Source organism: Nyctereutes procyonoides, unplaced genomic scaffold (assembly GCF_905146905.1).
Source record: "Nyctereutes procyonoides isolate TBG_1078 unplaced genomic scaffold, NYPRO_anot_genome, whole genome shotgun sequence".
Taxonomy (NCBI): domain Eukaryota; kingdom Metazoa; phylum Chordata; class Mammalia; order Carnivora; family Canidae; genus Nyctereutes; species Nyctereutes procyonoides.
Genome location: NW_026575158.1, coordinates 1,618,528 through 1,630,202, shown reverse-complemented (window position 1 = coordinate 1,630,202; position 11,675 = coordinate 1,618,528). Strand labels below are relative to the sequence as shown.

The following is an 11,675-nucleotide window of genomic DNA, read 5'->3' as shown; positions in this document are numbered from 1 at the left end:
AATAACATATCAGATAAAGGGCTAGTTTCCAAAATCTATAAAGAACTTCTTAAACTCAACACCAAAGAAACAAACAATCCAATCATGAAATGGGCAAAAGACATGAAGAGAAATCTCACAGAGGAAGACATAGACATGGCCAACATGCACATGAGAAAATGCTCTGCATCACTTGCCATCAGGGAAACACAAATCAAAACCACAATGAGATACCACCTCACACCAGTGAGAATGGGGAAAATTAACAAGGCAGGAAACAACAAATGTTGGAGAGGATGCGGAGAAAAGGGAACCCTCTTACACTGTTGGTGGGAATGTGAACTGGTGCAGCCACTCTGGAAAACTGTGTGGAGGTTCCTCAAAGAATTAAAAATAGACCTGCCCTACAACCCAGCAATTGCACTGCTGGAGATTTACCCCAAAGATTCAGATGCAATGAAACGCCGGGACACCTGCACCCCGATGTTTCTAGCAGCCATGTCCACAATAGCCAAACTGTGGAAGGAGCCTCGGTGCCCATCGAAAGATGAATGGATAAAGAAGATGTGGTTTATGTATACAATGGAATATTACTCAGCCATTAGAAACGACAAATACCCACCATTTGCTTCAACGTGGATGGAACTGGAGGGTCTTATGCTGAGTGAAGTAAGTCAATCGGAGAAGGACAAACAGTGTATGTTCTCATTCATTTGGGGAATATGAATAATAGTGAAGGGGAATATAAGGGAAGGGAGAAGAAATGTGTGGGAGATATCAGAAAGGGACACAGAACATAAAGACTTCTAACTCTGGGAAATGAACTAGGGGTAGTGGAAGGGGAGGAGGGCGGGGGGTGGGGGTGAATGGGTGATGGGCACGGAGGGGGACACTTGACGGGATGAGCACTGGGTGTTATTCTGTATGTTGGTAAATTGAACACCAATAAAAATTAATTTATAAAAAAAATAAAAAATTAAAAATTAAAATGAAAACAATAAATCTCAAACTGAAGGAACAGTTAATGTTAAAAAAAAATCTGAATAATAATTTAACTACTTGAAATTTTACCCAAGATGTGTTGGTCTCATTTTTTAAAAATCTCCATCAGTAGTTTGTTTTTTTAAAGGTTAACTCTTTTTGTTGTTGTTGTTTTTTAAGATTTTATTTATTTAATCATGAGAGACAAAGAGAGAGGGGCAGAGACATAGGCAGAGGGAGAAGAAGCAGGCTTCCTACAAGGAGCCCCATGCAGAACTCAATCCCAGGACCCTGGGATCATCACCTGAGCCAAAGGCAGATGCTCAACCACTGAGCCACCCAGGCGCCAATAGTTCTGCTTCTCTTAAAATATTAATTTTATTATCTTGTTCATCTTGTTTTTAAATATCTAACTTTTGACTAGATTTAGAAAAATATCCCTACTACATTATATGCTTGGTTTTTGCTTGAATTGCCATGGACATTTTCAAATATTAGTTTTTCTCACAAAACAAGAGAAAGTCAAATATAGCCAGGAGAGCTAAGGGTTGTATTTGTAGCATATAGTGGATGGCATGTGCCTAGTAAAATTCCAGAATGCTCTCCTAGATCAAATACTTGAACATAAACTGTGTTATTCATCTCACAGAAATCTTTCTTCCTGCAAGTCAGAATTTGTAGGTGTACCTGTTTATGGGCTGGGTATCCCTCTGAGGATCATGGGGGCAGAGGTCATGTCTCTTTGTTTAATTATCATATATCAAGCACCTGGCACAGTCCCTTGCATGTAATAGGAACTCTGTAAATATTTGTTGAATGACTGGATGGATAAGGATGAATTATGCATTGTCTGAGTTCCCTACCTCCTTCTATTTCTCCCTAAGAACAAAAATTGTAGGCTACTTTCAGCACATCTAACCGTTCAGCCATTTGGCTTAAAATTTAGCTTGGCTTTCCCTTGTTGTCTAAGTCCCAGAGAAACTTAAAATCTATTAAGTTCTGTACATAAATTATTTGATGTAAGATATAAGAGCAATACCAGTAGAGCAATCAAGAAAAGGAAAAATACAAGGAGAGAGCAACAGATTCTGATAATGTCTGTAAAATTTCATTAGGACTATTTAACATGGTCCTAATGAGTGGCTTGTTTTATAATCTGATTGAATGCAGTACAATGCTACCATCACTTATATTTACTGCCTTGTTATCCTTTAGTAAACAAAAATGCAACAGAATAAACAGGCACTAAATTCTTCTATCTAATGATTTTTCATTTTCATTTTTGATTTTATATGTAAACTAACATATACTGAAGTTTTCAAAATCAGCTTACCTCATCCGATGAATTAACTGATATAAAAATTATAAAATCACAAATTATAAAAGGAAAAAGACAATATGGACCAGACATAAAACTAGAATTTAGGCAAACTGGCAAACTGTACTAAAAATGTTTTCAGTTGCGTGGTTTAGGTCGCTTTCTTCTCTACCCTGACTTTTTCCATTTTTAAAATGGGGTTATGAAAGCATTTAATAAACTGAAGAGTATATATGAGTGAGATTATGATTGGTCACATGAACTGATTACTGTACATGATTTTTTTAATTTAAACAGATTATTATATATCTTATTAAGTATAAAATATACATTTTTGACATAAAGGGGTGGGGTGGGAAAACAGAGCAATATATTAAAAATTTATCTCATACATTTACTGTTCATAAAAAGCCTGTTTTGAATAAGGCAGTGAAAAGGTATACTATTTTGTGGAGATGTTCTCATCTTTACCTGGAATGCAAATAATGTAGCACTACTAGTATAATATGCTAGATTACAAAACATTTAATAGCACATAGAACATCGCAGGGATGACATAATGTAATTGATAGAACAAGTCATTCCTTTCTCTGTGTTTTCACAGAGCATTGTATAGCTTTCTAATTGCTCTGAAAATATGCTGTATTTTTTCCCATTCTTACAGCAATTATTATAAGAGCTAACATTTTAACTATTTAGGCAAGTACCTGGGCATATGCAGAAAAGCGTATTATATCATCAGAGATAACCAGAAAAGAGAAGTGGTTATTCTTATCCAAATTTCAATCAAGGAGCATTATGTGCCTCGTGCATTATATCTCCAGTGCACAAAATAACAACAGTTGTTCTTTAGTGCCCACACATAATTAGTTATTTCCCTTCTGATATGCCAAGCAAGGTGACTTAGCTACAAGGGTCACCTTCCATTCAAAAACCATCTTGGCTACATGTTTGCTAAAGCTATTAACTCACAGCAAACAAAGACTGTGCTTTTGTATAAATGTACAAAGCCTTGAAAAAGCTTTCAGTTTTGGACAGTCACAAATGAGTTATTTGTATAGGTATAAACATCCATCAAAGACCACCCATCTCTCTCTCCATAGCACAATGCCAACCAGTTTAATGGTTGTTAAATCTGAGTAACAAGAATGTTATTAACAGCTCTTGTGATTCTACTTTTTGTATTGTTTGCCAAAGTGTGCTCAGAATTAAATAGGATGATAATTTAGATATGAGATTCTGATATACAGAATGTGAAACATTTTTAATAGGAAAAAAGCATATAGACATTTGGCAAAGGCTAAAGAAGGACTTTTTTTTTTTTTTTGGTCTGATCTCACACACTGCTCTATATATCCACAGATCTTTTATTCTGCATTGAATATGACAGCTATTAATATGGAATCACTTTTCTACAGTCAAAGCAACAAGTCTACCTGTTTACTTCTTCCTTTTCTCACTGTAGTTACAACAGAACAAGTGTCCTTTCCTCTATGAAAGGCCAGAGTTTCCACCAGAGTTTAGTATCTCATCTCCCCCAGCTTTCCCAAGATTAGTCATCCTAAACTGTCTTGCCTTAAGCTTCCTTCATTATTATTAGTGTCACAACACTTATCAAATGTGGCAACTTTTTACCTACACATTCATTAGGCTTTTTTTTTTTCCTTACCTAGGACTAAGCTTCATGAGGGCAGGGACTCTGGCTAGCCAATATTATATCCTCTAGCATATAGTGGTTGCCTGGTTCATTGTAGGAGCTCAGTTTTTATTGAAAACATAAACAATTAAATAAAATGGTTACCGTGCTTGAAAACAGACTTACCAACAGATTTTAAGGTTGTTGCCAGGATTAAAGAAGTTAATAGATGCAAAACATTTAAAACAATGTTCCATCAATATTAGCCATTACTAGTTAATATTAATCCTATTTTCATGAAATAATGAGCCAGACTTTAAGAAAATGGATATGAGGCAGTGTTTGGGGAATTAGTTTGGAAACAATACAATTTAAGATCTATTGTTATCTCACTATATAATTTTGAAATGTCTTAGCACATAAATGGGTTGGACAAAAGGGCATCTCAATATCTTTCCAGTGATAAAATGCATCAGCTTTGCAGTTTGAGTCATTATAGAAGCAGCAACATTGTTGTGGCTAGATTTAATGACAAAGCTTCCAAGAGGATCTGTGATGTGAAATAGGCTTTTTAAACAACAAAAATTAGATAGAACTTTCCAGATCTAAGACATAGCATATAATGCACAGATAAGTGTGACCTCCTTTCCAATTTCCTGGAGCTCAGAGTCTGATGGGCCTGGTATCTAAACAAATAATTGGAACTCAATGTGATCAGTGCTAGTTTATGAGAGTTGTTACAGAAATCTAGTGGGAGGACAAACTGATTTGGTCTGAAAGGTCTAGGAAGGCATTATCTATAAACCTGGAAAAGAGAGTAGAATTTTGCTATATAAGCAAGGAGTGAATGGTATTCAGAAGGAATAGAATAAATAGATATACATAACTACTTAAGTCTTTGGATTGTTTGAAAATGGCAGTCGTCTAGAGTATATACTGTTTGAGAAAAACAACAGAAGTAGCAATTGTAGGTAATTAGGCGGGAGGGTGAATTTGGGAACAGTTTGTGAAGGTTTGTATTCATGTGAATCAGTCAAAGACTTATTATGGGAACCAAAACAAAACAGTAACAGCAAAAATTCTTTAGCAATTATAGGCAGATTTAAGAGTTTACAAAGTTGAATGGAACAGCCTAGGTTATTTCCAGAAATGACTCCCAAAACTATATCAACACAGCTTCAATAAAGGGCTCAGAAAGCTATTGTTGGGCCACCATAAGGGCCTCTCAGCACTCATGAAACTTGTGACACCACTACAGAAAACCTAATTGTCTTTACTTCCATGCATGGAACAGAAACCACACCCTGACAACAAACATATGAGTAAACAAAAATGACTGTCTTCACTGTCTTCTTTTTTTAAAAGATTTTTTTAATTTATTCATGATGGACACACACACACACAGAGAGAGAGAGAGAGAGGCAGAGACACAGGCAGAGGGAGAAGCAGGCTCCATGCAGGGACCCTGACATGGGACTCGATCCTGGTCTCCAGGATTACGCCCTGGGCCGAAGGCAGGCGCCAAACCACTGAGCCACCCAGGGATCCCTATTGCTTATTCTTTAGTCCAATCTATCTTCCAAGAACTACCATGCCCTCATTACAAATCTCATACAATTGTTTCTAACTGGTGAAACCTAATTTGCATCCAGAAGCCTCACCCCAAGGAAACTGAAGACAGTATTTAATTCTCCAAGCTACAATACAGGAGTTATAGTAGGGGAATGAAATAAATGTAAATTCAATCCAGCAGAAATGGTAAATATGAAATGTGAGCTTCATCTTGTAGAATATGGAAGGCAACAAAGATTTAAACCCATGGGGTTTCCAGGACACATTTGAGAAAAGACTAGACATACACTGGTAGTATGAGAAAGAAATTCATGTAGGAAAATGAGAATACCAGAATGGATTAAAGGAAGTTAAAGACTATGAAACAGAGAGAGTAACTCACCAAATCTGAGGTCTTAAAATATAGGTATAATACATGGGATTTGATGTAGATGATAAATAAGAAAGCTGTTATCTATTCTTGAGTGAAGTAAGTTGGTAAGAGTTTCATTTTGTTTTAGAAAAACTGCTGCTAAGTTAGTATATGCTTTAAAGAAAGAGACACTTGGAATTGGTTAGAATAAGCTGTATCTGCCAAGTCGGGATGTCAGAAAAGGTCAGACTCACAGTGTGTTGTGTGTGTATCTGGTATGTGGTGGTTAGTGCAATCTTTGGTTCATTCAATATAAATTTAGAGGGATCCCTGGGTGGCGCAGCGGTTTGGGGCCTGCCTTTGGCCCAGGGCGCGATCCTAGAGACCCGGGATCGAATCCCACGTTGAGCTCCCGGTGCATGGATCCTGCTTCTCCCTCTGCCTGTGTCTCTGCCTCTCTCTCTCTCTGAGTGACTATCATAAATAATAAATAAAAATCTTTTAAAAAATACAAATTTAGAGTGCTAGCTATGTTTTATATTCAGTGAGTTAATACCCATTATTATTCTCATTTTATAGATGAAGAAACTGAGGCACTGAGAATTTAAGTAACTTGCCCAAGGCCACATACCTAGTAAGTAGTAGAAGTGATTCAATAAAGATAAATAAGGCGTCTTCTATAATAATGTGCCAATGCTACTTGAAATACATTTCACACATAGAAACACACACAAACATGATATTTGTCATGATATATTTTAACAGGATTAATTCATCCTTGCTTTTGACCTGCAAAAATATATTTTTTGTATTCAGGGAAAATGCTTATCTAGGGCACCCATGTAATGGGGAGACGATATTTTAACATAAGATTTAAAAGCACTCTAGATTGGCCATTCATGATTTTTAATAATGATTTGAAGTTCCTCATAAATTCCCTCTATGCCTGTAAACATTATTTTGGCAGTAGCCAATACTTGGATCTTCCTGCTGCCTGAAGACACCTAAACAATTGGCATCCTTATCTCCTTCTTTTCTGCTAGTTACTGGAAGAATAATTTTATCACAATCTTCAAATGACAAATGAATAAGGGGCTAAGGCCATTATGTCAATTGTTCTCTAAAACTATAAAACAAGCCTCTCAAAATAAAGCTTTTATAAAAACCATAAAGCTGACACAAACAAACAAAAATAAACAGAGTTGCCAGGACCAAACATTATAGATCCAAATTTCATTTCATTATCAAACCTTCAGCTGTGAAGTTCCCCCTCTTAACTGCACTCTAAGGTCCAGGAACTGGGTTCTTGTCATCCAAAAGGCAATGGAATAAAAAGGTGAACAACAAAGATTCTTAATAATCTGCTAAAACCAACAAGATTGAGAGTATGAACTCTGGAGCAATACACTGGCTATATTTGAATTTTAGCTCTGCCATCTAGTACATGATCCTGGACAAATTATCTGACTGCTCACTGTCTCAGTTTCCTTGCTTGTAAAATGAGAATAATAGTACATCTATCTAATAGGGTTGAAGTAAGGATGAGGTGAGTTATTACATGTAAATGAAGTGAAAACAACACCTACACAGGTTGTGCTTTATATATATTTATAAGTGTACATAAAGTAGTATATATATTTGCTGTTGCTGTCATGTTATTCCTTCATGTCAATCCCTTTAAGAATCTTGAAAGATTGGAATGCCTGGGTGGCTCAGCGGTTGAGCATCTGCCTTTGGCTCAGGGCATGATTCTGGAATCCTGGGATCAAGTTCCACATCAGGCTCCCAGTATGGAGCCTGCTTCTCCCTCTGCCTGTGTCTCTGCCTCTCTCTCTCTCTCTCTCTCTCTCTGACTCTCATAAAATAATAAATAAATAAAATCTTAAAACAAGAATATTGAAAGATTGAAAGAATGATCAATAATGATTGTCTTTATTTCATTTTCTCCCCAACCCAACTTGTTTTGTTTTCCATAATACCTTACCACTGGAACTGCATTTGTCAGTCACCAATGACCATCACGTTGCCAAAGCCAAAAGCCATTGTAATTTTTATATCACTAACATTTAACACTTTTACCTTCTCACCCAAACATTTTGTTTTCTTTACTTCTAGGAGATCACATTTCCTGAGTTCCATCTTGCTCATTGACACTTCTACCCCTGTCACTTCTGACTCCTTCTTCCCAACGAAGATATATTTGAGTACTATAGGACTCATTCCTAGATTTCCTTCTCTATGTACATGCAACCACATCCTAGGTAATCTCATACAACTTTATGACTTGAAATAGCATCTTTATGTGATGACTCTACATTTATAATTCCAGCTCTGTCTGACTCTCAGACTTCTCCATTGGTTTCCCAACTCATGCTAGAATCACTTACATGCCTAGTTCATATCACCACTTGCAAATAAAATAGAAATCACAAAATTAAAATATCTAAAACACACTCAATCTATCATTTTCTGATCCCTTCTCCAAGAGAAGACCTATATCTGGTGAAATAATCACTATAGATTTTGATTGCAGCTTCTTTGGGATAAATTATCACCGGAAGATGTGATATATGTATTTTGGTTGTTCTTACGTTCCAAGTTTCTGAGAGTAAGAACCCAAACCTTACTAGCCCCTGCATCCACTGTGCATTCATTCTAGTCCATTTCACTCAATTACTTATTTTGCAAATGATATAGTGAGTGAAAGGATCCTACCTTAGGGAAGATACATACTGATATCTCTTATCTTTGGGCTCCACAGATAAAAAAGGAAACCATGAAAATCATTACTAAATATTTCTTTTAATTATCTTACTGTATTTTAAAATCTAATTTCCAGAGAAATTGAGATTTTTATGCTATTGCTCTTGAAATATTTGTCATGTTTCTGCAATAGTTCTTACTCTCTGTATCCACTGAGAGACAGAAAGCTCCATGTTTATAACAGCAGTGCCCAACACTAAGTAAGGTTAATGATTGGGGTACAGGTTAAGCTAGAGATCTAAAAGCAGGATTCAACATTGTGGAAAAGTTGACAGGTCTTCAAAAATTAAAAACAGAATTACTCTACAATCCAGCAATTCCATTCCTGGGTATATACCAAAAATAATTCAACTATATATATTCAGAAAATGTATTCAAACAAATAAGTATACAGGAATGTTCATAACAACATTGTTAATAGCCAAAAGTTGAAACCAACTGAAATGTCCACCAGCAGATGAGTGGATAAACAAAAAATAATACATATATATACCCACACCTACATACATGCAAATATTTTTTTTTAATAATTATTTTTTGCTTTATTCTGTTCATACGTGACAGCCCCAAACCCAACACTTGGTTTTTCTCTTTTGACTTTACTACTCTGCCACTACCTAGGTCAACAGTCTTCCTCCCAGTAGTATATATGGTTTGATCCTCATCATGCGGGTATAACACAGGTCCTCAGAGATCAGGGCTCTCCAGCACCAGGACCTCCGTCAGGGGACTGTACTCTTGGTGCTGGGGCTCTGCCCAGGTTCTGTCACTCCTGAGGTGTCCTTAGGCCAGAAACACCAAGCAGGCTACATGTTCTCTGCCAACTCTGAATAAACGTGGGGACTGCTTAGAGCCTAGGGTTGAGGGTAGTGAGGCAGGCTGTGTCTGGGTCCATTACAAAGGGATGCTGTCCTTGATTAATGAAGTCTGCCACGGTGATACCCTCTAGACATGTCTGGAATGGGGACCCTAGGGGGAGAGACTGCGTGCCGGCCACAGGCTGCTCAGACGGGGACAAGGTGTGTACTATATCCTTGCATTTGGCGATTCTTCTGCTTCCCAGGCTGCATTGTCTCACACACCAGGTGGCTGAGGAGGTATTCTGAAGGCCATGAAGGTTTAAGTGGCTTCCCTAGGCTCTGGAAGGAAGAGAATAAGCCCCAAGCTAAATGGTGCTTGGGAGGACAGCTCACGCAGGCCGCGCGGGGTCTGTAAGCTCAGGCTGTGCTGGCATTAGCTCCTTATCCTCTGGAGTCCGTTTCATCCCAGTAAAGACAGCTAGCTGGATGACTGTCAGAATGAGATGCAACTTGGGGGTAAAGACGCTTTTCTGTATGTGACACAGAAATAACCTTAATCTCTAAATAAACCTGTACAAAATTTCCAGTCCAAACTAAAAAAGTTTACCTTCTATGCTACCAACAAACTGAAATGGAGTAAAAGAACAGTTTTACTTTAATCAAGTTCCAGCAAGAGGGCACACTGCTTTGGAAAAGCATCTGTCTCAGCAGAAAACGCAAGGGTGTGTGTAAAAGAATGTTTCTAGAAAATACCAAAGGCACCAAACAGAACCTTAACTTTGCCTTCCAATTCCCCTCGATGCCACTGCATACCCTGGGTGGGGAGGCTACTTCGTCCAGCTGACTTTGGGAATGTCATAATGCTCCGTAAGGGTGTCCAAGTGTCTGTTGAAGTCCTCCACTCTCTGCTTGTGGGTTTTAGATGCTTTCTTTAGGATCCTTTCCATTTGCCGCTTCTCCTGCATCTTCTCGAAGGCCGCCTGGGCCGGGGTTCGCTTGTCCAGACCTCGCTGCTTCTCCTCCTCGTTCTTTTTGCTCGTTCCCATTGCTTCCAGGAGTTTCGCCTTGTCTTTGTCCTTCTTTTTCTTCTTCCGTTTGGTCACACCGAGCTCTGCGACGCCTTTTAGTTTCAGGGGCCCCTTCTGAACCTGCTCGTAGGCCGCCATGATGCTTGCTTTTCCCATACATGCAAATATTGAGACCAAAAAGGAATGATACATACTAAAATGTGGATGAACCTCAAACCATTATGCTTGGTACAAGAAGTCAGACACAAAGGAACATATACTACATGATTCCATTTGTATAAAAAATGCAGAATAGCTAAATAAGCAGAAAGCCAACTGGTGGTTGCCAGGAGATGGTGAGAGGTGGAAATAGGGAATGACTGCTTTTCTGGTACGGAGTCACCTTTGGAGGTGAAAAAATGTTTTGGAACTAGTTAGAGGCAGTGCTGCACAACAATGTGAATATACTAACTGCCACTGAATTATATACTTTAAAATAATTCATTTAATGTGACTTTCACCTAAAAAATGGAAATATGGCTCAAGGTATTTCTGTTACTGAACACTCCTAAGTAGGCAAGTGGTTTGGGGCAGATAAGTGACAGCTCTGGGAGATGTTCTAGGAATATTTCAGATGTGCCATTCTCTGTGGTGCTCTTGATTTCATCTAGTCTACATAGTTGAAGTTGGTTGATCAGCATCATTTCTCTGTCCTAGCCTCCAGGAAGGTGAAAATGGAGGAGCTAAAGGCAAATGCTTTTCTCTTTAAAGAGCGTAACAAAGGCAGTTGTATGTGCACATCACTTCTGCTTACACCCCAGTGCCTAGAACTTGGTCATATGACCACAGTTAACTAAAGAGATCAGGAGAAGTAATGTAGGTCAGGCAGCCATGTAGCTCTTTAAAATTCAGGAGATTCTAGTAGTAATAGGAAAGAGATGGAAAGATAATGGAAGATAATTAGGTGTTTCTCCTACAGAAGGTAATTCATAAATATTTTGCTAAAAAGTAAAATCTGATCTTTTCAGTTCAGGAAGTAATAATTAGATAATCAAAAGTGGCATAGCCCTCAACCTTTATTTTATTTAGAAAGCCATATTTATAGTATAAGATTTCTTGCCAAGGCCATGAGATATATCAAAAATACTTCATACCAATATAGTATTATAATAGTAGAAAATTCCCTATTCCTTACATAGAAAGGCTAAAGTTATAGCTGTTTGTTGAATAGAACAGGTATAATATATGTTCTGGATACTTTATCGTA

At 37.7% G+C, this 11,675-nt stretch overlaps 1 protein-coding gene across 1 annotated transcript; it reads right to left on the bottom strand.

Moving 5' to 3' along the window:
* Nucleotides 1-9,646: 9,646 nt before the first annotated feature.
* LOC129502341 (protein FAM32A-like) lies at nt 9,647-10,576 on the bottom strand. Its single transcript, XM_055313856.1, has 2 exons — nt 10,215-10,576; nt 9,647-9,740 (listed from the first exon to the last, which is right to left on the bottom strand). The coding sequence occupies exon 1, from the start codon at nt 10,565-10,567 to the stop codon at nt 10,229-10,231; it is 339 nt and encodes a 112-aa protein (XP_055169831.1). The 5' UTR covers nt 10,568-10,576; the 3' UTR covers nt 9,647-9,740; nt 10,215-10,228.
* Between the last annotated feature and the right edge of the window lie 1,099 nt (nt 10,577-11,675).

What these genes read in the sequence shown, in the direction of transcription:
- LOC129502341 (XM_055313856.1), bottom strand. Translation starts at nt 10,567, where the DNA reads ATGGCGGCCTACGAGCAGGTTCAGAAGGGGCCCCTGAAACTAAAAGGC.